Source organism: Martes martes, assembly GCF_963455335.1.
Source record: "Martes martes genome assembly, chromosome: 16".
NCBI classification, from domain to species: Eukaryota; Metazoa; Chordata; class Mammalia; order Carnivora; family Mustelidae; genus Martes; species Martes martes.
In genome coordinates, this window is record NC_137904.1 from 6,277,025 (window position 1) to 6,301,766 (window position 24,742).

General features: G+C 35.4%; 1 protein-coding gene and 1 pseudogene across 2 annotated transcripts; both read right to left on the bottom strand.

Moving 5' to 3' along the window:
* Positions 1–353: 353 nt before the first annotated feature.
* LOC308357766 (keratin-associated protein 19-7-like) lies at positions 354–557 on the bottom strand (the record flags this gene model as incomplete). Its single annotated transcript, XM_080827518.1, has 1 exon — positions 354–557. The coding sequence occupies one exon, from the start codon at positions 555–557 to the stop codon at positions 354–356; it is 204 nt and encodes a 67-aa protein (XP_080683644.1).
* A 9,283-nt stretch (positions 558–9,840) lies between these two features.
* Positions 9,841–10,742, bottom strand: LOC308357762 (KATNB1-like protein 1; annotated as a pseudogene). The gene has a single exon. The product of its transcript is annotated as a KATNB1-like protein 1 (transcript).
* Positions 10,743–24,742: the final 14,000 nt, after the last annotated feature.

Consider the following 24,742-nt stretch of genomic DNA (forward strand, 5'->3'; position numbering starts at 1 on the left):
ACTTTGGTTTTTTATGGAGTAATTTATTTTCTTCATTGTCAGGTGGGTGCAGTTACAAATAACCACTTTGATATCTTGAGTTTCATAAAAAATGAAAGCCACGTATGCTATTTAAACTTCGGATAATTTATTGCAAAAGGAATAGAGAAATCCCACAGTTACAAAAGCAGAAATAAAGGACACCAGGAAACATGAAAGAGACCATTATAAAATGATAAATATTCCTAAAGTCTTAGATACCAAATGTTTTTGATCTTGGCTTGGCTCCAGATGATCTTGTTTGGTTTGGTCATTGTAGTCAAATTTGGATAATCCTTTTGTGGCCTCAGATGTTGGGCTTCTGGAGCAGGATTTCAGTAGAAGCCAGAGAATCCATATCTCCCATAGCGAGATGGGCGGCAGCAGCCATATCTGTAGCCTCTGCAGCCCCAGCCCCAGCCCCAGCCACAACCTCGTCTGTGGAAGCTGCCACATCCCCAGCCACGGCCACAGCCCAGGCCACCAAAACCTCCACAGCCATAGCCCAGGCCTCCATAGCAGTTGCTGTAGTAGCTCATGGTGTCAGGGGTGATGAGTTTGGTTTGCTGTTCGAGTCCAGATCCTGAGTGTGAAAGTCAGCATGGGTAGAGAGATGCTTATATACCCTGAGCAGAACATACGATAAATCACATGTGTACTTTTCCCTTGTGTCATGCTGCATATTATCTGTAATGTTGTTAACTCATTATTCTTCTGTCTCTTGACACAGGGAGAGGCCCTCATTCCCATTAAAATACCTTGGTTTACTTACCTTCTTATTTAGAATGTCCTTGAACCTATTGTTTAGCTTTTATGGGAAGAAATGCCTACCGCTTTAAATTTTGTACATTCCAAACCCTAAATTGAATTGCTTATTACCAGGTATATTAACATCATTTACATTTGATGACATTCCTTTTATAATTAAAAATTTTCTCCTTTCTGTCATCTCCCAAGTGGATAATTCCATCTCCAACTAAATTCACAGATATTTGTTCAATTTACAGCTGTTAAATCAATATTTTTCAAAAAGGAAATTTGTTTATCAAGAGGAAGACTGAAGAAAGTGCCTCTGTTCAGAAAACATTTTTTAAAAGAAGGTACATGTTGATTTTTTGCATTTTAATTATAATAACCTTTATAATATTTTTGGCTTTAAGAACTATCTTCAGCAACAGGAGAGAGAGAGAGAGAATCTCCAAGCAGGCTCTCCACAGTGTGGAGCCTGACCCAGGGCTCAATCCCAGGACCCTGAGATCATGACCTGAGCCAAAATCAAGAGTAGGCCACTCAACCAACTGAGCCATCCAGGAGCGCCTTAACTTACATGATTTTGAATATACAGTTGAGTTTTTATGAGATTCTCAATTATTTTAACAAAGGTAAATTTCCTCAGATGTTTTAATCCTAAACAGCAAGTAGGAAATTAAACACTGCTTATAGAACTAATGAAGAAATTATAAGTAAACTGATAGTAGCTATCATGGCTACAGCAACCAGTGCAACTCTCTGACTCCACCTTAGCAAACTACCATTTTAAAACCAAAATGTGGTTCGATATGTCATAACCCAACATATCCCAAGTTTCTTTTATCCAAATATTATTTCATTATTTCTCATCCTAAACTAGAAATAGTTGATAAGCTGAATTTTTCATTCTCAATAAGTCCTTTCAAATACACGTAACCATAAATAACTCAGGATTAAGGATATCAGCTTTTGTCCATATCACTTAACCACATCATGTGAGAGTGATTAATGGCTAGTTTTTGTTCATTTGGATTTGAAAGAGATGTGTCCACCTGAGATAGAGCACTAAAAAACAAAAATGAAAAACCTCAATAGTCAAATAAGAAATAAAAATAATTTCAAGGATAAAACGTGATAGCTTTACACAAGACCAATTTTACTGTTAATGAGCAGCAAAATATCAATACTAAAGTATTATAAAATACATAGCAAAAATGTTTGTCTTGGTTTTTTTCTAAGTGAAAAAATTATTAAAATGAAAATATCCATTGGAAAATGAAGACTATATATTTCTTTGTAGAAGTATTGTTTTATGTTCAATTGCTGGACCCAAAGTAGATTATTTTTTTTCTTCTTTTCACTCTTAGGAAGTTTCCCTCAAAATACATGTGAAATAATACTATGATATTGGGTAGTAAAGAAGAAAATCTGTTTTCACTTGGGATAAATAATAGTCTTTACAAATCCATAATGGAAACTTCTGTTGTAAATTCCAAACGTTGTCCTGTGACTCAGACATAAATCAAAACAACATGAAATTGTAGGTCACAAAAATACACTACATCATACTAGGAATGTCACATATTTTCTTTTCTCATTCTAAGTATACTGATAATTCTTTTTTTTCGTAACTTTGTAATACCTTCCTGGGGCTGCAAAGGTACTGACCTGTGTGAGAATAGGATACTTTCAAATGTTATTTAGTTATAGGAACCAAAGCTCTTTAAAGGCATGACCAAACTCTATTCCTGATGTCCTTACCTATGAAAATATGGCATTTGATAGGACAAGTGACAGGAGTCAACTGATTTTTTTTTTCTATCTTCAGGTTGTATAAACAAACCCAAATCTTTCTAATAAAAAACTGTGATGAGGATTAAGTTTTAACACTATTCATTCTTCATTTGCCTTGAAGTACAACTAAATTACAAATTGAGAAGTTGATTACATACAATAAAATAAAATTTTCACAATAAAAATGTAAAAGAAAACACAATAAGAGGTAGTTAATCTAACAGAGGGAACTATTCCCCATAATCTCAGCTATAAAATAGTAGCTATTCATGGAAATATGACAAGAACTTTCCAGATGGTATTCAAATTTGAAAATATATAATGAAAGAGAATCAGCATGATGGGGTAGATCACCAGGTTTCAGTGAACTGGTTTTTGATCTTGGTTCTGACACTTGTGGTATTTGTGACTCCAGGAATCACTCAACTATCTGGAGTTTCTTCACTTGTATGATATAAGGGGCAGCGCAGCACTATATCTAATTCTAGGTGAGCTCTCGCTTCTGCTGTTGTCCTTTTATTATGGGATTTCGCCAACTCAAACAGCAACAAAAAACTTTATCTTTTTGCATTACCTGAATATTCCATTCAAATTTGAAAAGGCAAAAATTTTTATTACATATTTTACGTACTCTATTATGTAAAATACCAACAACAACATGCTTGCTTTTGATTAGTGATAATTGATTGGAAATCTACTTAAAAAAATCCTTTGGATGAATGATGACTCTCATCAAGGAAAGCTACAGAGTGATATATTTCCTGGTTGTATCTAGGTGTTTACACTTCATTTACAGTTGCAAAAGGCTTGAATACCATGAAGATGATGATGATGAAAGTAAAAAAGAAGAATATCAGGACACCTGAGTGGCTCAGTCCGTTGAACGTCTAACTCTTGATTTCAGCTCAGGTCACGATCTCACGGTCATGGGACCAAACCCTACGTTGGTCTCTATGGTCAGCATGGAGTCTGCTTGAGATGCTCTTTCTCCCTCCCTCTGCTCCTCCCCAAACTTGTGCTCTATCTAAATAAATAAAATCTTTTAAAAAAAGGGAAGTGAACAATGATGAACTTTAAAAAAAAAGATCATTCACGTTTTGATACTATACTATAATTTTATAAGATGTAACCATTAGGGGAAACTGGGTGAGCAGGTGCTCTCTGTACTATCTTTGCAAATTACTATGACTCTGTAACTATTTCAAAATAAAAAGTTTAAAGAATCATCCAAAAAAACAAAGAATATCACTGCATACTACAGAGGAACAATGATGTGGTAAAAATCTAAATCAAATAAATTCTTAATACTACATACATTTTAATTAACTAATTTGAAGTATTTTTAATGAATTCGTAAAATAATTATTTTCGTGAGAATGCCAAGTAGAGGAAACAGAGAAAAATATTATATATAATCAAGAAATAATTTAAAAAACACTTTCTTTTCCTAGAAGGTCAGAGAACTATTTTGATCTATCACTCTTCTTTTCTTGTCATGAAAGAACTGAAGGAGGACACATTTTGAAAGAAGGATGAATTATGTATTCATTTTGGGCTGCATTGATAAAAGGAATTGCAAAAAATATTAAACATATGAATTATTTTTTATTTATTGTCATGAATACATCACAATCGTTAGACTTCATTTTTTATTCTTGTTTAATTTTTAAAAAGATTTTATTTATATATTTGACAGAGAGACACAGACAGGTGGTGTGGGAAATGGAGAAGCAGCCTCCCCATGGACTAGGAACCCAATGCGGGGCTCGATCCCAGGACCCTGCGATCATGACCTGAGCCGAAGGCAGACGTTCAAGGACTGAGCGACTCTGGCACTCCTATCCTTGTTTAATTTAAATATAAATATTATCTGATTAAAATAAAGAAAAAAATCAACAGGTATTTGAGAAGTTATTATTCATTTCAGTCTAAATTTATTGTTCTTTTTTATGTCTCCATTTGTGAAATAAATATTTAATACACAAACACATATATCAGAATCTTTATTGAAAGTTGAGTAAGATCTACGTTTAGTTACATATATAATTGATAATAAAGAAATAAACAAAAGCTATATTTGCTCTTTCAAATTAAGAGACTTTATTAAAGAAATCAAGGAGACATGATAGATAAAAAGCTGTGTAACTCTAAACGTACTGGAAGCTTTAAGTACTATTTTGATAAATGGACCCAGCAAAATCTTGGTTGACCCAGAGGTTGAAATCAGATTCTGAAAGTCCACTCATGGAACCCGATATTAGACTCATAAAGACACATTTTAATAGAAGATAGAATCCATACCCACCATAGCAAGGTGGGAGGCAGCAGGTATACCTGTAGCCTCCCCAACCACAGCCACAGCCCCATCTGCAGGAGCTGCCACAGCCCCACCCACACCACAGCCCAGGTCTCCGTAGTAGTTGCTGTAGTATCCCACGCTATCAGGGGTTGAAGGCTTGGTTCGCTATGAAAGCTGTTTCCTGAGCATGAATCTCAGCATCTGCACAGAGGTTTTTACACCCTAAGCCATGGATGTGGTAAATCATCCCAAATATACCTCATTTTCCTCCCACAGAAGAAATTTCATGAAACAAGTATTTCTGGCTTTTTTGTTTAATATGCATGCAGTGATCTTCCACCGAAGTGAAAGTTTTAAGTTAATCTTTAGTTCAGTTAGCTCAATTCCTTTTATTAAGTTGTTTTTATAATGAGAAATATATTTTTGCAACTTCAAAGACTATTCCGACATTACGACTCATATAAACTCCCCCTTATTTTGGTTTCTGAGGATCTCTACAGCTCAGTCAAGGGCTGCCTGACAACATCATCTAGATGATGCTACTTTACTGCACATGCCGCCTATTTTTTCATGGAGATGACAACCTCTTATTATTTGAGGTAAGCAGGACACTAATGTCATTCTTAAATCCATGCCCCATTTGAGACCATAACCACTTAGATGTCAAATATCCAGACATGTTGAGATACAAACAAATTTTACTTTACTCTTATGCCGTTCAGAACCAGCCTTGAACCAGTTACATTTACAGTGTCTCATTAGACATATTTCTTAATCTTTGAGACACAATATTTGAAATATTAATGCCTCCTTAAAGAAGGCACTTCCAAACTTGAGAAAAAAACAGAGGGAAGAAGAAAGGGAGTGAGAACAAAACAAATATATATTCTTTGTTTTCTGTATTTAATTCTAGTCAAAACAGATGGTGTCTCAGTTTAATACATGTCAATGATCCTTTACAATTCTCACCTGAAAGATGGCAAGAGGGCATCCTGGCAATTTAGGAACTTCTTTCTGGGATCCAGGATTATAGCATTATGCCAGAAGAAATAAATAGCTCTACTGATCTTTTTGTGCAGGAATTAGGAAGAGAAACAAAAACGTAGACAAATGACAGTCATAGTGATTTCTCTCAAATACTAATCTAAGGATGTCTTTAATATTGTGTATGTGTGTGTTTAATTTGGACACTCATATTAAATCCATCACCCCACAGGATGAGAAAATTAAAGAAATATTGGTTAAGGATTTACACATAATGTTAATGGGGTACTTGATATTTGACTGCCTGATATCCATGTGTTAAAAACCTGCTACTTAATTACTAGGAGCATATTTAAAGTTCTTTGGAGGAGAGACTACCACATGACTCTAAGATAATTATGGTGATTTTTAAAAAATCACAGAATACTTAATGCCATTGCTTTATTCAGCAATTCAATTTTGAATTCTGTTGAGCTATATCAAAGTTATAGTTTTATGTATATTGACAGTCAATAAAAGCATTAGCACTGGTTCCCCCCCAGGCAGGACTAATAATTAGAATATAAACTAGCCCAATTTTCCAAAGACCTTCTTAATATCAAATGAAATAGAAGTCCTAAGTTGCATTCTGATTTCTATACTGAAATATAGTCGTACTGCATAGAAGTCAAAAATTTCTCAAATTAAAAGTTTATTAAAACTGACACAAGAAGAAATAAAAACCTTTATGAGTATATCTCTGAAGGAAATAAAGTTTGTATTAAAAAGAAAAAAAAAACACAAAACCAGACTCCTAACAAAGAAAACTCCAGGTTCACATTGCTTTAGTGGTGAGTTTTAGCAACTACTTAAATAATGCTAATTATTGCAAGAAATAGTGTTAATTTTGCACTAATTATTTCAGAAAATAAACTAAATCCTCAAATCCAAAATTCAATTGTATATGAAAAATTAGAAAATAAAATATCACTAACAATATCAGAAAAGTAAAATAAAGATAATTTAAAGATATGTGCAAGACTTAGTTTTTGATATTTACAAATTAAAGCTGGAAGAAATTAATAAGGATATATATATATGTATATATATACACACATATAGACATATGTAAAATGTTTATATATTGACTGTAGACAAAATACCTCCCAAATTATATATTAAATAAAATCCCTAATTGAAATGACAGTATAATGTATATATTTACAAAAGATTCTAAAGTGTATAAGGAAATCCCAAAACCCTAGGATATCCAATGCAGTATTTAAAAAGAAAAAAACTTTACATTAACTGATTTTAACACTTAAAGTGGAATGATCAAGAAAGTGTGTTATCGATGTGAAGATACACAAGTAAGTTGATGGAAAATATTAGAGAGTCTAGAATTAGGCTTCTTTTCCCACAAAGATTCCAAAACAAACAAAACACTTTTCATCAAATGGTACTGAAACAATGGGACATTTCTATGGAACAAGAAGAAAATGACCTTAAGTTTTTCATAGTCTACACAAAACTTAATTCAAATGTATGATAGAACTAAGCATAAAAGCTAAAACTTTAAGACTTCTAGAAGTTTTTCTGTTTTGTTTTAGGACACAGAAAGCACTGACCATAAGATAAAACACTGTGAAGTGAAATTCATCAACCGCAAGCCACAGACTAGAAAAAAAAAGTGTAGCTACAGATATATAGTGCAGACGCTACAGATAGGTATCGATATAGATTACAGATAGAGAATAGAGATGATAGAGGTAAAGGTAGAGATAGAGACATCCATCATACATAAAGATCTCCTGCAACCTAAATGTGTAAAGATAAATAAACCCAAAACCTGAGAACATTGACAAGAAGATATACAATAAGCAAATAAATTGTGTGACATGATTAGTTATCAGAGTTATCAGGGAAACACAATTTAAAACCACAATTATATAACACCACTCACCCACTAGAAGAGCTAAGATTTTTAAAAAAGTGTTTTTCCTACTCAGTAGACTATGATTTAGATTAATCTACATAAAATTTAAGTTGATTTAAAAATGTTTCAATTTTTATTAGTGTGACTTCTAATACAATTTCCAATATAATGTCTTCATCGGAATTATCATCTGATGATATATTCTCAAGAGAGTTTAAGCCCAAGATTTTGGCACATAGTACCATATTTCAAAAAAATCCTACTAGCATGCTTAATTTAAAGAATTCCATTAAATTTAATTTAATGGAAAGAACAAATATTTGGGGGAAATCATCAGGCCCAAAAAGTTCTGGCCGATGAGCAGATTAAGTAGTCCTCCCCTACAAACAGCTCATGAGGCAGCTAGTGAAAAGAGCATGGATAACAGGGTCTGTGTAATAGGATTGTTAGAGTCTTTGGTCACGTGGTTCACTCTGAAGCACTCACACAGGTCCTAGATTTCAATTTCTCTTTGGTGATTCAGAATACTGATGATAGAACCAGTGGCCAAGTGGCTAAATAAAGTTATAATGAAGACTATTTATAACCAGAATCTTAGGCCAGGGATTTTAGCATCCCAAATCACTGCCATAAATTGGAGTTTGCTCCAATATAAATTTTGATTAAGAATTCAAAAAAAAAACTAAGACATATTTACTATTTAATAAGTACCTTCAATGACCACTGACAAGACGACTTGGGACGGAAGTCAGGATACTGACTCACAAATACAGAAAACAGAAGAAAAATACCAAGCTAGAAAAGACCAGCAACCTCTCCCTCTCGAGCTAAATCTATATTCGTTTTTCACTGATTTAATAACGGAAATAAATGATATCCTCAGGAAAAGAAGCAGTTGCCTTCATTTGAAATATCATAAAAAAGGCCACTTATTTCTCACCAAATTTAATTGTATACATTATTTCTATCTATTCACTGTTAAGACACCTGTTAGATCTATTGCTGATTGAAGTTATAATACTATATAAAATTGGAATTAATTGAACATGACAAAAGGACAATCGTTTAGCAACAAATATGGTTTTTTTTTTAGAAATATTTAGTGAATTTACTCAAATGAAGAAAGCTTAAATGATACAGAACTGAAAATATTAGGATTCTATATACAATAAAAAGTGACTATAAATTAGCCAAATCCGTGGACATTTCTAGTTCAGCAGTCATAGAAATACATATTCACCTTTTTCTTTTATATAGTAATAACACATACATACATGACACAATGATTCTGGCAAAAAGAAAAATCAGAGATACTAAAAATATTCTCAAGTTTTAAAAATGGTATGGAATAGTTTTAACAACATTTTACATGAGCGGAAACCCCTGATTTAATTCCATGATCTTATCATGCCAGAAGCATGGTTGCTTTTAATTTTTTTAAACAGATATTGGTATCATACACATTGGCTTATTAATAATTAAGGCATTTTGTATACACAGTATCTCAGTGTGGACAAATTTTTAGTATTGATTATTTGCTATGACATTTTAAACTTGCAAAAGTCTTTTCAAAATAAGAAAATAGCCGCACACGTTTAAGTGTTTTCTTATAAAAACAATCTTCACAAAAGTCACGATGATTGGTTTTTGTGATTCCTAGTAATAAGTCCTGTCTTCTTTCTGACATAGTATAAATTATATTCTTATGCAGGACTGCATTAAGACCCAGTAGTTCTTAAACAATGTTACCAAATAACCATATAAAACCCAAATGCAGCAAAGGCGAGCAATCTTCACAGTGCATTTTCACCTCTTTGAAGTTGAAGCTGCTCCTTTTGGATATTTATCCACTTCAATGTGAAGTAGATTGCTAGGGTTTCATTAGTGGTTTCGTATGTGGCTTTTTAAAGTAAAAAAAAAAAAAAAAAAAAAAGGTTTGATCTCTTCCACAGTTCACAGTTATCAGGTGAGACTTACTTCTTTCTTTCTTTCTTTCTTTCTTTCTTTCTTTTTTTTTTTTTTTGAAATCTAGTCTGGGGACTTTTTGAATAATCGAATGCTCTTTAGTAGATGAAGTCTCTCAATGCAACTGTAATAAATAAGCATCTACATCCTTGACTATATTACCAGTATATCCTGGGACCAAAGTAAGATGGTTTTCTTGTTCCCATAATCCACTTAATTGTTGTTTTAAAATCTGAATATTTCCATCATTTATAATTTCTGTTTTGGATGACAGTTCAGACCACCACCTTTTTATGACCGCTTGAAGCCAGTTTAAACCAACTATTATATATTCTTCAAACTTGCTTTTAAGTAAGCACTTTACTAGAGGCAACAAATCTACACAGCAGCCAAGTGAGATGTGTTGTTTTTCTTCCTGTAAACTCTTGGTGAGCACAGGAAGGCAATCCACAACCACTCCAAGGTCTTCTATCCTCACCAAATAAGCTCCAAGTTCACTTATACTTCTCTTTCTCCAGAATGTTAAAGCTACATTCAATCTCAAATTCCTGCTGAACAAAACTGTGCCATCGTTTCATGGTCCTGAGAAACCTCAGAAAAAACCCACTGTATTTTGATGATGGGCTTTCCGTCTGTGGAGAACCAGATCACCGCAGTTAATCAAGTCCGTCCGAGGATCACGGCGTAATTTTTCAGGCAGGTGACCTGCACGAGCCAGTTCATTTTCTTTATTTGCCATGTCACAGCCCCCACTTCTAGGGGACTGTTGGTTTCTGTAACAAGGATTTGGAAAAGGATGATGCACTTTCTTTCGGCGATAGATCACCCTACGCGGTTTATCTGGGCTTTTCGCAGCTTGTCCAACTGTCCTATTTGTGTCAGCAGCCAACTGTGTTGGAGATTTCTTAACCTCCTTCATGTTAGTAAAATTAGAGATCCTTTTTCTAGATCAGTGGGATGATCCTCAATATTATTACAAAAGCCTCGTTTTTTAACATTGTGGGCTTCAGATGCCATAATCTCTTAAATCCCGGCGCCTCATGGTCGCGCGGCGCCTCAGCCCAGCCCCGGCACGAACCAACTGCGCCCGGTAGCCCAGAAGGTCCCTCGGCTCCGGGCCGAGCCCCACTCCGAGCCGTTCAAACGCAGCCGCGCGCGCCAACAAATATGTATTTTTAAAACTTCTTCCCATTCAAGTTTTGTAAACTCTCTCGAGTTACATTTTAGCATTTATTTCTTGATCATGTTTTAATCTTTTGGTAACACAAGAGTATTTGAGAGGGGAAGATTTTGAGCTTGGCATTTTAGTACGCAATCAAGGAGACCACTATTTAATATTTATATTTATGTTCCAATAATGGCAAGAAATAACATATCTTCATATTCTTCTGTCAATATTACTTTAATTCCTTATAGCAAAAAGTACCAGAGTCTTTCTTTACATTTTACAAGGTCAAACCATTTTATATCTTTTACTATAAATCTTATTTGATTATTAAAATGGAAATTGTATTTCATTTATAGTCCGTTTACATAGAGATATCCCTTCCTTTCTTTCTCCCTCCTTCCTTCATGCTTTCCACTCTTGCTCTTAACTGCATTCTAAAGCTATATATATGTATAATATATATATAATGTCATATATATGTATATACATATTTTCCCTCAACATTTAGAAACTATATAATATTTAAGGACAATAAAACACAAATAATAACTTACTGTTATAGAATTTATTATCATAGAAAATATATAGAAAATAGTATATGTGTTATAATTTGGTATTATCATAGTTGTGGTAAAATCTAAAATTATAAAATCTGGAATATTAAATTTAAATATTTAAGAGATCCAAAGGTAAAATGGCAGAGTGGCCAACTGGCCAACTGACCAGGTTTTCCTTGACTGTGTCAGTTTGGGTATTAAATGTGCAAGTACTAGGAAAACTCTCAGTCATGAGTAAGCTAGGATGGTTGGTCACCTAAAAGTAATTCCTATCTAAGAGGGTCAAACCGGCAAACTTCCTATAGACATGAATGTGTGTGTATATATACACACACACACACACATCAGATCTTTCAGAAATGTAAATAAAAACCTAATAGGTTGGAAAAAAGGGGAAAATAACCTCTTATTCTGAAGGAATTTTAAATGGCATAGTACATAGTATATACAGAGAATAGAGTTAAATAACCCTTAAAAAAAAAAGCAAGGAGGGGATTGGTGTAAAATGAGGCAAAAAGAAGTCCACACTTCTAAAAAGGTTCTAAAAAACCTTATATGCCCATTAAAGTGTTTTTATTTTATCTTCCAGTTCTGAGGTCAGCAAACTGCAGCCCCTGGGGTCAAGTCCTGCCAGTACTTGTGAATGTAAATAAGGTTTTATTGAACAAGCACACTCTTCGTTTATGTATTGTCTGCGACTGCTTCCCTACTACTACAACAGAATTGAGTAGTTGTGCTAGAGAGTAATTGGTCAGAAAACCTAAAACGTTTACTATTTGCCACTGACTCTTACTGTAGGTATGGGAAAGCTCACAGAGGTATCCAGGAAGTGGAGGGATGTGAATGATCTTATTCAGTCCTTTTATTTTAGCAAAGATGCTGCTCATACTCCAGGAGGTTATTGACCAAAGGGATATTTAAGCCGCACTTGGATTAGTTAGTTGTCTTTTATCCTTTGACCGAGAGCCATCCTAGCAGTAACTTATCCCATCTAAACCACCATTCCATTTTTAAACTTATTACATAGTCCTTTGAAATGTGCAAAAGTGAGATGAGAGTTGGAGGAGAATGGGAGAAATAAGTCTGTTTGAGATATTAGAAGAAGTCTAACAATGTTTCCTTGTTTAAGCCTACGGGAAAAAGAAGTACTTTAATAACGTAACACAAGTCTATTATTTAGAATCAATAAGAATGAAGGAAGTTAATTTGAAAAAAGGCAATTTGGAGAGGAAAGTATATCAAAAGTTTTTTTTCTAAGTTAACCGCTATGGAAAAAAGGCAGGTGTCTATACAAACCCAGTGTGGGGAAACATTTTATCCCCTAAAGGGAAAACAGCTGAGTTAACCCGTATAAAACAACCCAAAAATAGGGTAAAGAATCTAGTTTCTCTTGATTAACAATAGATTTTTCTTACCTGTTTGGTGCCTGGTTGGTTTGTTTGTTTGCTCCTTTTGTTTTGTTTTGTGATGTTTTGTTCTACCAAGCTGAGGAAGTTCTCCTCTTTTAGTTGGAGGAGAGTTTTTAACCTAATAGGGAGTTGGGTGTTTAAGGTTTTTCCTGCATCTAGTGATATGAACATATGATTTTTTAGGTATATTACATTGCTTGATTTGTAAATGTTAAGTCAGCCTTCTATACTTAGAATGAATCTTACCTCATCATATAATACTTTTTATAGATTGTTAGATGAGATTTGCTAATATTTGGTTGAAGGTTTTTGCAAAAAAATTCATGAGATACATTATTCTTATTTATTTATTTATTTATTTATTTATTTATTTATTTATTTGACAGAGATAACAAGTAGGCAGAGAGAGGAAGGGAAGCAGGCTCTCCGCTGAGCAGAGAGCCCGATGCAGGGCTCGATGCCAGGACTCTGGGATCATGACCCGAGCCGGAGGCAGAGGCCCTAACCCACTGAGATAACCCACCCAGGCACCCCGAGATACATTATTCTTTCACTTTCCTTTTCTACCAATGCTCTTGTCTGATTTTGATATTAGTATAATGAACTAATAGAATGATTTAGTAAGTGTTCCCTCAGCCTCTATTTCTAAAAGTGAGTATGGAGAAGTCATATGTTTTCCTCAAATGTTTGGTAGAAGTCCCCAGTGGAGCTGGAAATGTTTTGGTCCAGGTGCCTTCTCTTTTGGAAAGTTTTTGTTTATGGTTTTAAAATTAATTTAATAGTTATAGGCCTTTTGAGATGATCTATTTATCCACACATGAGTTTTGGTTGTATCTTGAAAGTATTTGCTCATTTTATCTAAGTTATCAAATTTATGGGTGTGGAACTATTTGTACATTTCTTATTATCTTTTCAGGCCCATGAAATCAGTGGTCTTGACCTCTATTTAATTTCTAATAGGAGTGATGTGCCTCTCATCTTTTTTCCCAGGGCAAGACATGATAGAAATCTATCAGTTATTGCATCTTTTCAAAGAATTAGCTTTTGGATTTGTTGACTTCCCCTACTTTTCTGTTTTTAAGCTGATTGGTCTCTTCTCTAGTGTTATTCTATATTTTTCTTTTGCTTCCTTTCTTCCTTTGGGCTTAACTTTTTTCCCCCCTAGTTTCCTAAGGTAGAAGCAAGGTTATAAATTTTAGAGCACTTTGTTTCTTTTCTGATATAGACATTTAATGCTATAAATTTCCCTCTAAGTACTGTTTTTGCTGAATCCTACACATTTCACTAAATTTCATTTTTTTTCATTTAGTTTAAAGTATCTTTTCAATTTCTTTTGAGACATATTTTTAATTCATATGTCCTTTAGGAGTGTGCTATTTATTTTTTGAAATATTTGAGATTTTCCAACTATGTTTTCATTATTGATTTCTAAATTAACTTCATTGTGGTCTAAGAACATACTTTGCATGTTTTCTATTTCCTTTTAAATTTGTTAAAATGTGTTTGATGGTCCCGAATGTGGTCTATCTCAATGAATGTTTCTAGCAAGCTTTTGAAGAATGTGTATTCTACTCTTATTGGATGAAATACTTTATAGATATGAATTCTGTCAAACTGATCATGTCATCTGTATGACATTCTTCATGTCATCTATATCTCTCTTGATTTTTTGCTTGATTAATCTATCAGTTACTGACGAAACATGTTAAGTCTTCAGCTATAGGACTGGATTTGTCTATTTATTTATTTTTTTTTAATTTTTTATTTATTTTCAGCGTAACAGTATTCATTGTTTTTTCACCACACCCAGTGCTCCATGCAATCTGTGCCCTCCCTAATACCCACCACCTGGTTCCCCCACCCTCCCACCCCGCCCCTTCAAAACCCTCAGGTTGTTTTTCAGAGTCCATAGTCTCTCATGGTTCACCTCCCCTTCCAATTTCCCTCAACTCCCTTCTCCTCTCCATCTACCCTTGTCCTCTATATTATTTGTTATGCTCCACCAATAAGTGAAACCATATGATACTTGACTTTCTCTGTTTGACTTATTTCACTCAGCATAATCTCTTCCAGTCCTGTCCATGTTGCTACAAAAGTTGGGTATTCGTCCTTTCTGATGGAGGCATAATACTCCATAGTGTATATGGACCACATCTTCCTTATCCATTCATCCGTTGAAGGGCATCTTGGTTCTTTCCACAGTTTGGCGACCGTGGCCATTGCTGCTATAAACATTGGGGTACAGATGGCCCTTCTTTTCACTACATCTGTATCTTTGGGGTAAATACCCAGCAGTGCAATTGCAGGGTCATAGGGAAGATCTATTTTTAATTTGCTGAGGAATCTCCACACTGTTCTCCAAAGTGGCTGCACCAGTTTGCATTCCCACCAACAGTGTAAGAGGGTTCCCCTTTCTCCACATCCTCTCCAACACACGTTGTTTCCTGTCTTGCTAATTTTGGCCATTCTAACTGGTGTAAGGTGGTATCTCAATGTGGTTTTGATTTGAATCTCCCTGATGGCTAGTGATGATGAACATTTTTTCATGTGTCTGGTAGCCATTTGTATGTCTTCCTTGGAGAAGTGTCTGTTCATATCTTCTGCCCATTTTTTAATATGATTATCTGTTTTGTGTGTGTTGAGTTTGAGGAGTTCTTTATAGATCCTGGATATCAACCTTTTATCTGTATTGTCTATTTATTTTTAAGATTTTATTTATTTATTTAAGAGAGAGAGAGAGAGAGAACACAAGCTAGGGGAGAGGGAAACAGACACACTGCTGAGCAGGGAGCCCCATGCAGGCCTCGACCTCGGGATCCCAAGATCATGACCTGAGGCAGATGCTGAACCAACCGAGCCACCCAGGCGCCCCTGGATTTGTCTATTTCTTCCATAAGTTTCATCAGGTTTTGTCTCAGTTATCTTTACATTCTTCTGCCAAGTGCATACAGTTTAGCATCATTTTGTCTTCTCTGTTCTTGTTCATTTTCCCTTTTCTGGAGTATTTCTACCTGCAGTAAAAACCCTAGTTTTCTTTCTATTAGTGATTGCATGGTGTATTTTCTCCATCCCTTTACTATAGTGTGTCTCAATCTTGATACTTAAAGTGTGTTTTTCTTTGTAGGTAGCACGGTAGTTGAGCCTTAGGTGGTATTTTTTATTTATTTGTTTGTTTTTAATCCATGATGATGACAATCTTTATCTTTTCCCTGATGTATTTATATCATTCACATTAAAAGTGTTTATTTGTACAGTTTATATAGTTGAATTAATGTCCATGTCTGTAACTGCTTTCTATCGATAGACATTTGGTCTTTGTTTCTTCTCTTATTGTTCTTCTTTCTCTGCTATTAATGAGCGTTTTATATGACCACACTTTATCTCCTCTCTTAGAAAGCATTTCAATTATACTTTGTGTGTGTGTGTTTACCCTAGAGTTTACAGCACACATTTAAACTAATCTAAGTTCATTTTCAAATAGCAGCACCACTTCCCAAGTACTATGGATACCTGGTAACAGAGTGTTCCAAATTCCACTCTCCTGCCTCTTACAACACTTCACTTATCCCTATGCTATTTTACTAAATACATTTTTACTGTTATTACCTTAAGTAAACAGTTACATTTTAGATCAGTTAAGGATAAAGAAAAAAGATTCTACCTCACCCTGTTTGATTCTTTCTCCATTCCATTCTGTCTCCAAGAAGACAGTGAGGCTATAAAGCAACCGAAAGTGTTTATTTGGGCCTATAGGGACTGCACACCAGCAGACAGTCATCTGAAATCAAAAGTGTGCTCCAAGTTGCAAGCAGAAAGTGCAGGCTTATAAAGGCAAAAGAATCCCACAAGGTTACATAAGTTTGTATTGTAAGAATTATGATTGCTGCTGGCAGATTTTAAACTGACTATATGTGATTGGTTATTTAGCTAATCGGTGTTTCATTATCTATTTCAGTCCGAAATAGGAAGATGTGTTTTAACAGGTGGTGAAGCTGAAATTGACAAAAATTGGAAGTTCTTGGTGTTTTGTTAATTGAAGCAGGAGACCCACATAAACCCTACTTCCTCAACAACTTTGTGACTGTTTTGAGTGACTCTTAGCAATGCTTACTTTATTTTTTGAAATGTCTCACATTTTCTTTGTGTAGATCCAAATTTCTTTAACATCTTCATGCTTAAAAAATTTCTTTCAGTATTTCTTTACAGAGCAGGTTGCTGGCGGTGGATTCCCTTAGTTAGTGACTCAGTTGGTTAAGCAACGGCCTTTGGCTCAGGTCATGATCCCAGGGTCCTAGGATTGAGCCCCATGTCGGGCTCCTTGCTCAACAGGGAGCTTGCTTCTCCCTCTCCCTCTACCTGCTACTCTGCCAGCTTGTGATCTTTCTCTCTCTCTCCCCATCAAGTAACTAAATAAAATTAAAAAAAAAAAAGAAAGTATTTATTCTCCTTCTTTGAAGGTTGATTTCTGGTGTAGAAATCTAGGTTCATGGAGTTTTCTGGCAATACACTAGTATTCCATCTCACCCTCTTCTTGCATGCATAATTTTATATGAGAAATCCACATAATACTTACCATTGTTCCTCAAGAATTTAGGTTCTTTTTTTCCTAAGAAAGGTCTGCCTGTCTTAGATTTTCTCTAGTTTGAATGTAATATGTCTAGGTATGGGTGTTTGACAGATTGCTTTATTTTGTTTTGTTTTATTCGGGTGGATATTCTCAGAACAATCTAGAGCTATGATTTGGCATATTAATAATGTTGCAAGTTTCAGCCATTATTGCTTCAAATATTTCTTTTTTTTAATTTTGTTCTCTCTTCTCATTTGACATTACAGTTACATGTATAATACACATTTTAATATTGCCCCACAGTGTCTTGGGTGTGTTATTGTTTTTCTTTTTCCATGTTTACACTTCATTTTTGTCAGTTTATTTTGATCTATCTTGAAGCTCATTGATTCCTTCGTGAGTTGTGCTGAGTCCACTGATGAACCCCTCATTTCTGAGGCGACCTTTCCTATTTCTAGCATTTCTTTTAGATACTGTCTTAAAGTATCCATCTCTCTGCTTCCCTCAATGTAACCATTTTTGTAAGACACTTATTTCGCCATTCGAGCTCTTCACATATTAACCTCTGTTATTTTAAATTTCACGTCTATTGATTCCATCTATGCCATCTTTGAGTCTGGTTCAGATCGTTGCTTCTTTCAGAATCTGCTTTTTCTTGCCTTAGACATGCCTTGCAATTTTTTGTTGAAAGTTGGACATGATGTATTGGTTAATAAAAACTGAATTGAGGGAAAGAGGATTTCAGTGTAAGGATTTATGTTAAACTGGTTAGGGTTTTGGCTTTTTAAAATATTTACTGTAGAAGAAATGCCAAAGTCTTCAAATTCCTCTAGTATCCTCTTTGTTTTTGTTGTTTTCTCTGGACTTTGGTTTCTCTATGTATCACCCCCTCAGAGTCAGTCTGTGTCTTGTAGTCCCTCTTGTTTGAATTCACTTGAATTTATTATATTGAAGCTGTATTGGTTTGATGATAAGATCTGAGGAAAGGGACCATTCTATAATCTTCTGATTAAATATCGGGTTTAAAAAAAATATATATATATATATCAGGTTTTATTTTTTTGGGAGGGGGCATCTTAGTACTGTGAACTTCATAAGTTTTTCTCCAGTTATACAGTTCATTAACCTTAAAATAAAACTGCCTGTTATTTTACCAGCAAAAATGGGTTTATTTGGGCATAACAGAGAATTGCTATCTGGGACAAATAAGCTATGACAAAACCATAGGCAAGTACAGCACACAAAGGAGAAGAACATTATTTTATGGAGAAGAAGGGGGCAGTTGGGAGGGGTTGTTTTGAACAAATTTCCATTGAGAAAAGCAAGAATTCCCCTAGGGTGATGAGGGTTTTTCATTCACTGAGTTGGAGAGGGGGTGGCTGATGTCTTGTAGAAAACGCAATGCATATCTTTCCCTTTGGGACATGTAACTGATGATACTTTCCTGTTGAGATTCTTTGGTTAGGGGTCTCTAACTCTAAATATTGCTATATTTTACATAGAATGGTAAGTCTTCCCTATCAGACTCTCCCTCTAGCTTCCTAAGTCCATGTTAGTGATGGTCCCTTATATTAATTCTTCACAAACTTTTCCCACCTTTTCTCTATCTCTTGGCTGCAGCAATCTTCATGGATTTCCTCGGATCCCTGTCTTCTGTGGTCAGTACACCTCTCCCACGTTAGGTGAGACAAGAAGACTGGAAGGGGCTGGACGGTGAGAATTTCTCTTTCCTCAACTCAGGTATGGTTTCAGAATTACACTCTGGGAATGTGGTTTTTTGGTTTTTTAGTTTTTTTGTCTGTTTTTTTTTTGGTGGGGGGGGTAGGGGGGAGGGTTGTGTTTTCTCCTAGAGATTAGGTCTTTTATCCAAAAGACTCTGGGCATATCTCACAGTAGTTACTCTTCCCCTCTTACTTCCAGAATCAAGAGGACATATTTCTGGGTTGTTCACAGGGAAACTCCACCCACTGAAGTATGGGAACAGCCTCACATTGTTTCCTTGGTAGTTTCTCATTCCTATGTTCACCTATATTTAGCCTTTAAAAACTTAGGGGGAAAAAATGAGCATTGAATATCCCTACCAGTTAGGATTCAAGCAGCTTCTGCTCCATATAAGCAAATTTTTGAAGCTCTGTATTTTTCAGTGTATGGGTCTTTCTAGTTTGGGGATGGGAGTCTGCCTAGTGACCTTAGTTCTCTGACATATCCAAGAGAATGTATTGATTTTTGTTTGGGCCAGACTTTTCTTGCCATAAGGACCATAGTGAAGATTTCCAAGCTTTTTACATGCCAGAGCGGAAACAAGAAGTCCTATGTATCACCTCTAATTGGTGCTAAAGACATTTTCTAATAAGCTCATTTGCGGGTCATCTGATTCCTTAGACGAATACAACTTTATACTGTAATTTGCATTGTTCATGCCTGGACATCATTTCTCATGCCTATAAGCATATCTCGTTTTTTTCAACCTTCTTATCTGCCAAGGATAAAATATATAACTCAATACTTAACTGAGGCCTCACATCTTCTGCGAAAAGTTTTCACCCAAAGTTGACTTTAAAAATTATGCTGAAACTGATAGTTCTGCTGTCTTTTCTCTCCTCAAAAATGACATAATATTTAATCGTCCTTGAAGAAATGGATTTTAGTGTGTAAGCCTGATGATTCACAGACCTGTACCCCTGGGGCAAATAATACATTATATGTTAAGAAAAAAAAATAGATTTTAGATTGTTCGTCTTCATAGTTCCAATGGTTACAGTTGTCTCTAGAATGTTGTAGAAAAAAGTAATATGTTTACTAAACTGAACAGAGTACGAAAATGACTGACAGATGATCCAGGCTCAACATATTTCATTCTGAATGAGGAGATAAGTAGTGTATAAAATTTATTTTAATAGATGGCAGCATGTGTATGTTTAATGATAGAAGTATAAATAAAAATATACCCAAGTCTAGAGGAAGGTGTCACTTATAACAAAGAAAATAGAGGTCATTGAGGAATCAGAAATTGACCTATGTTTTGAGATGTATTAGAGATCAGTAGACACTGGAAAAAAGAAAATTTATTTAAGGGGAAAAAATGAAGTAAGGAAAAAGTACTGAGTCATTCAAGGAATAGGCATGTGAGATAAGAATATATTTTTCCCAGTGTATTTTAACCTTAATTCTTTAGACTTAGCACATTCATAGAACAGTGATAAAAAATGATATAATGCAGGAAAATAAAACTGATAAAAATGTTTTAAAATGATACTGTATTCAAAACCCAGTATCTGTAAGAACTTCACCTAGAAGAAGGAATAAAAATAAAACTTTTTTTTGCTTTATGAACTAAGGACTTTTATTTATTACTGAGCAGAAGCTACACATTGGATACCTGTGTTTAAGAGCCTTTTGACAATGTGGGCATAGCAGAGCATTTTTCTGACGGCGTAATCGGCAAAGATGGCTGAGGCTTAAGTTCCTGCTAAGACAGTCTCTGCACTGGCACTCATTCGAGAGCACACATTCTTCATCGTTAGACTTGCTTGTGACAGATTCTTTCCTTGACCAAACTTTATCGAGGCTCCTCTAAACTCTCTTGCAAATGGACCTCGGCCTTGGCTGCAAAAACCGCAGCTCTCAGCCCTGTCCCTTAAATGACTGCCTAAGGAGGCTCAAAATGCCAGGAAAATTTACTGTTTGTTCCAGCCCAAACCTGACTCTGGGGCTCTAACCTCACTTTTCTTAGAAGCATTTACTTAAAGAAATTGCAACTGTAAATCCCTCCTCTGCCCCTGTGAGATGTACCTTCTACGACCCAGGACTCTCTTAACGATCTGGGAGCCATTTCTTCTAAATGCAGACTCCCAGAGTTCTGCGTTGCCTCCAGTCCCTGTGGGAGGGTAAGGGCCTAGCTTCCCTGGGTGTCTTGCTCCAATTTGCAAAATTAACTTCTGTCCTGAAATATGAAAAGTTTGTTTCTCCTCCGGAAAAGCACTAATGAGCAAATCCAGATGGCCTAGTCCCATTACCTAACCACCCCTTCCCGCTTTTTGGTAATTTTCCACAACTCTGACTCTATTCCAGCCCCGGCTCGTTCACCGTCCCTACTCCCTCTCTCATTCTCCCTCTGCACCACCCAGTCACCTCTGCACAGAACGCCAAAATTGAGCTCAGTTTTGTGAAGTCTCATTTCCCTACTGAAGTAGTACTGAGCAAAGTCTTTATCCACTGTCCAGCTCTATTTCTCTTTGACCCTGGATCCCAAATAACTAGCTACAAGCCAAAGAAGATAAATACAATATGACACTTATCATGCAGAAGAACAGACACGTTGAGTCAAACCATGGCCATGTGCAATTTCTGAGGCCCTAGGAGTTCAGCAAGTCCTACCAAAAAAGTAGAGCCTCGAGGCACAGAATCTTCCATTGAGAGAGAGAAGGTAGAAGCCACAGCCTCCAAAGCCACAGCTGGAACCAGAGACATACACAGGACACTAAGATTAAATCTGAGGACACTGTAGTAGTTGCCATGATAATTCATCTGTTACGTATTGAAGATTCAATTTGATAGTAAAATGAATGCTCCAGGAAAGAAGATTACAAAGAAACTAGTACATTTTTACATTCGCAGTGAAAGATGAGGCAAACCATAACCCATGAACTTCATTCTCTTTGAAAATAAATCTATGGTTAAAAAAAAATACCATTAGGCCATGTCTTTATTATTTAAGGGTAGTTCCAAACATCCCTGAAGCCGAGTTTTCATCTGAATTTGCCATGTTTAAGAATTAGAGAATCAGTCTTTATATGGAAAAATAAGCTTTATGTTTAAAGTAATGACTATACATATTTCTACATTTAAATGTTACAATCATAATCCCTTGCATCATGCGGCTGCTTCCTGGCACTGGTTGAAAATTTGGGTTTGTCAAATGATAGTTCCTCACTTTGGCTGCTATAAGGTTCAATTTGTGCCAGATATCACGTTTTCTTTCTTTTTAGAATTCAGTGAACTAGCATACAAATTATAAAATTGTCATGCATAATTATATAATTCTGAAGCACAAGACAGAATTTATTTAGAGAAAACAACGAATATTTGACCATTCCTTCATTCACCTATTCTGTGGAACATTTTAACTTCCTGCAAATTGTATTGGCCAACTTCTGTTAGCTTATATTCAAACCCTGTTCCAACACACCCAACTTACTTCCCATTACTAGCTTCCATGAAACGTCTATTCTAATCAGAAAGATCATCCACTTGCTCTAAAATTTGTATCTACATTCTAAGTTTATTCTCACACCTTTCTACTGAGTGTTCTTATATTTCCTACACCTGTGAAATGTATTCTCCTTCGTTTCTTTCAAGGATTTCAGGCCAGAGTCATCTACTGAACTACTCTAATTCTTTCCACACTACTAACTGAATCCTTATTATAGGAAAGCTAATTTGCCAAACTTTCAGACAAGATGATGAGAAAGAAGGAAACAATCATTTCACAGTCCGATATAGTGATGCATTCATTACAGTCACAAGAGGGATGTGTGTGTGTGTGTGTGTGTGTGTGTGTGTGTGTATTTCTACATGTATATGTGTTGCATGTGCAGGTGCAAAGATAAATATATGGAAGTACAAAATTAGAGGAAGTTAAAATTCCTTGAGAAGCTTTTTGGGGGGTTTTGTTTGTTTGTTTTGAGAAAGCAAAGCTAGAGTAGGCTGAGTTGTCCTGCAAAATCAGTTCTAGGGAAGGTTTAGATTAGGCTGCATCACAATTTGTAAAACTTTAACAGAGAAGAGAGAAGGAGACCCTATTAAATACAGTGGTTTTAACAAATACTTAGGGGAAATACTAAGCAAGGTGTGAATGTAGACAGGACAGAAAACTTCTGCAAAACGATTGAAGATTGAGAAGTATGGTATTTCCAGATTAATGAAGACCTTTACACATTTCCTGTCATTTATGGAAATTCTGTGGCTTCACCCAGAGTACTGCCACAGAAGATCTGACTTTTTAGAAATAATTTTCCAGTATCAGGATGATTTGCATATGAACATTAAGATACTGAAAAATTTGGAAATCAATTGTGTTGGAGTGAATGAAAATAAAAGATCCCATTTTCATGTTTGTGGAAAATGTTTATTAGAGACTAGGCCCCCAAATTACCACAGAATAGTTACAGAAAGAGGTTACATGTCAGTAATGTCACAGGATTGAGAATGTCCAGCCTGACTGATGAAGGTCCCATTCAGGAACATATGTCTCTACCCACTCAAGATATCAGTTTTCATTGCAGTATCTTCTTCATTGTTTTCTCAAAAATTTCACTGCTGATTTTTAAGGAAACAAAATAACTATTCCATTAAAAATTATTAAAAGTGATAACTGGGTAACAAAAAATATTAGAAAAATCCAGAAGACCAGTATGTCCTATAGAAAGTGGGACAAAAGTAACTGCAGCCATAACCACCATAGCCTCCAAGGCCACAGATGGAACCATAACCACAGCTCAGACCACCAGGGCCACCAACACCATAGCCAAGGCCACCATGGTAGTTGCCATAACAGTAGCTCATGGTGCCAGGGCTTGAGGATTTGGTTTGGTGTTGAAGTGAGTTTCTTGAGAATGAGTATCACCACCTGTGCTTGGATTTTTATACTCCTTCATTCTGGATGTGGTAAACCACAATGCATGAGCGTCATTCTTTTCAAAAATCCATTTTTGTTGAAAACAGTACTATTATGCCATACTTTTCCTATTAAGGTAGTCCCAAAGATGCGTGCGTAAATTTTTCTTTTAGTTTAATTTTCATTCCTCCAAACCAGCCTTTGTATTGAATAGTTATTTTCATGTCTTCAAAGCCTCTGTTTTCCTATATTTCCATATCTACATCATAATAATCAGGCTTCTTGGGCACCTGGGTAGCCCAGTCATTAGGCGTCTGCCTTCAGCTAGGGTCATGATCCCAGGTCCCTGGGATCGAGCCCTGCATTGGTGGGAAAACTGCTTCTCTCTCTCCCACTCCCCCTGCTTGTGCTCTCTTTCACTGTATCTTTCTCTATCAAATAAATAAAATCCTTTTTTTTTTAAAAAGTAATAATCAGGCTTCTTCACTTTAGAGAATTTGAAATTTTGATATTTGTCAATGATATGTCCATTTTGCCTCAGATAGGATTCTCTTCAATGATGATTTCTCCTTAATATTTATGATTAAATAAACTAGGGTAAATTTATTGAATAGTCATAGTGATTGTAAAGTCTTATTTTTCAGAAAGGAAATAGGAACAAGTATGTGCTTTTACTTTCTTGTTTGCATGTTTGTATAAT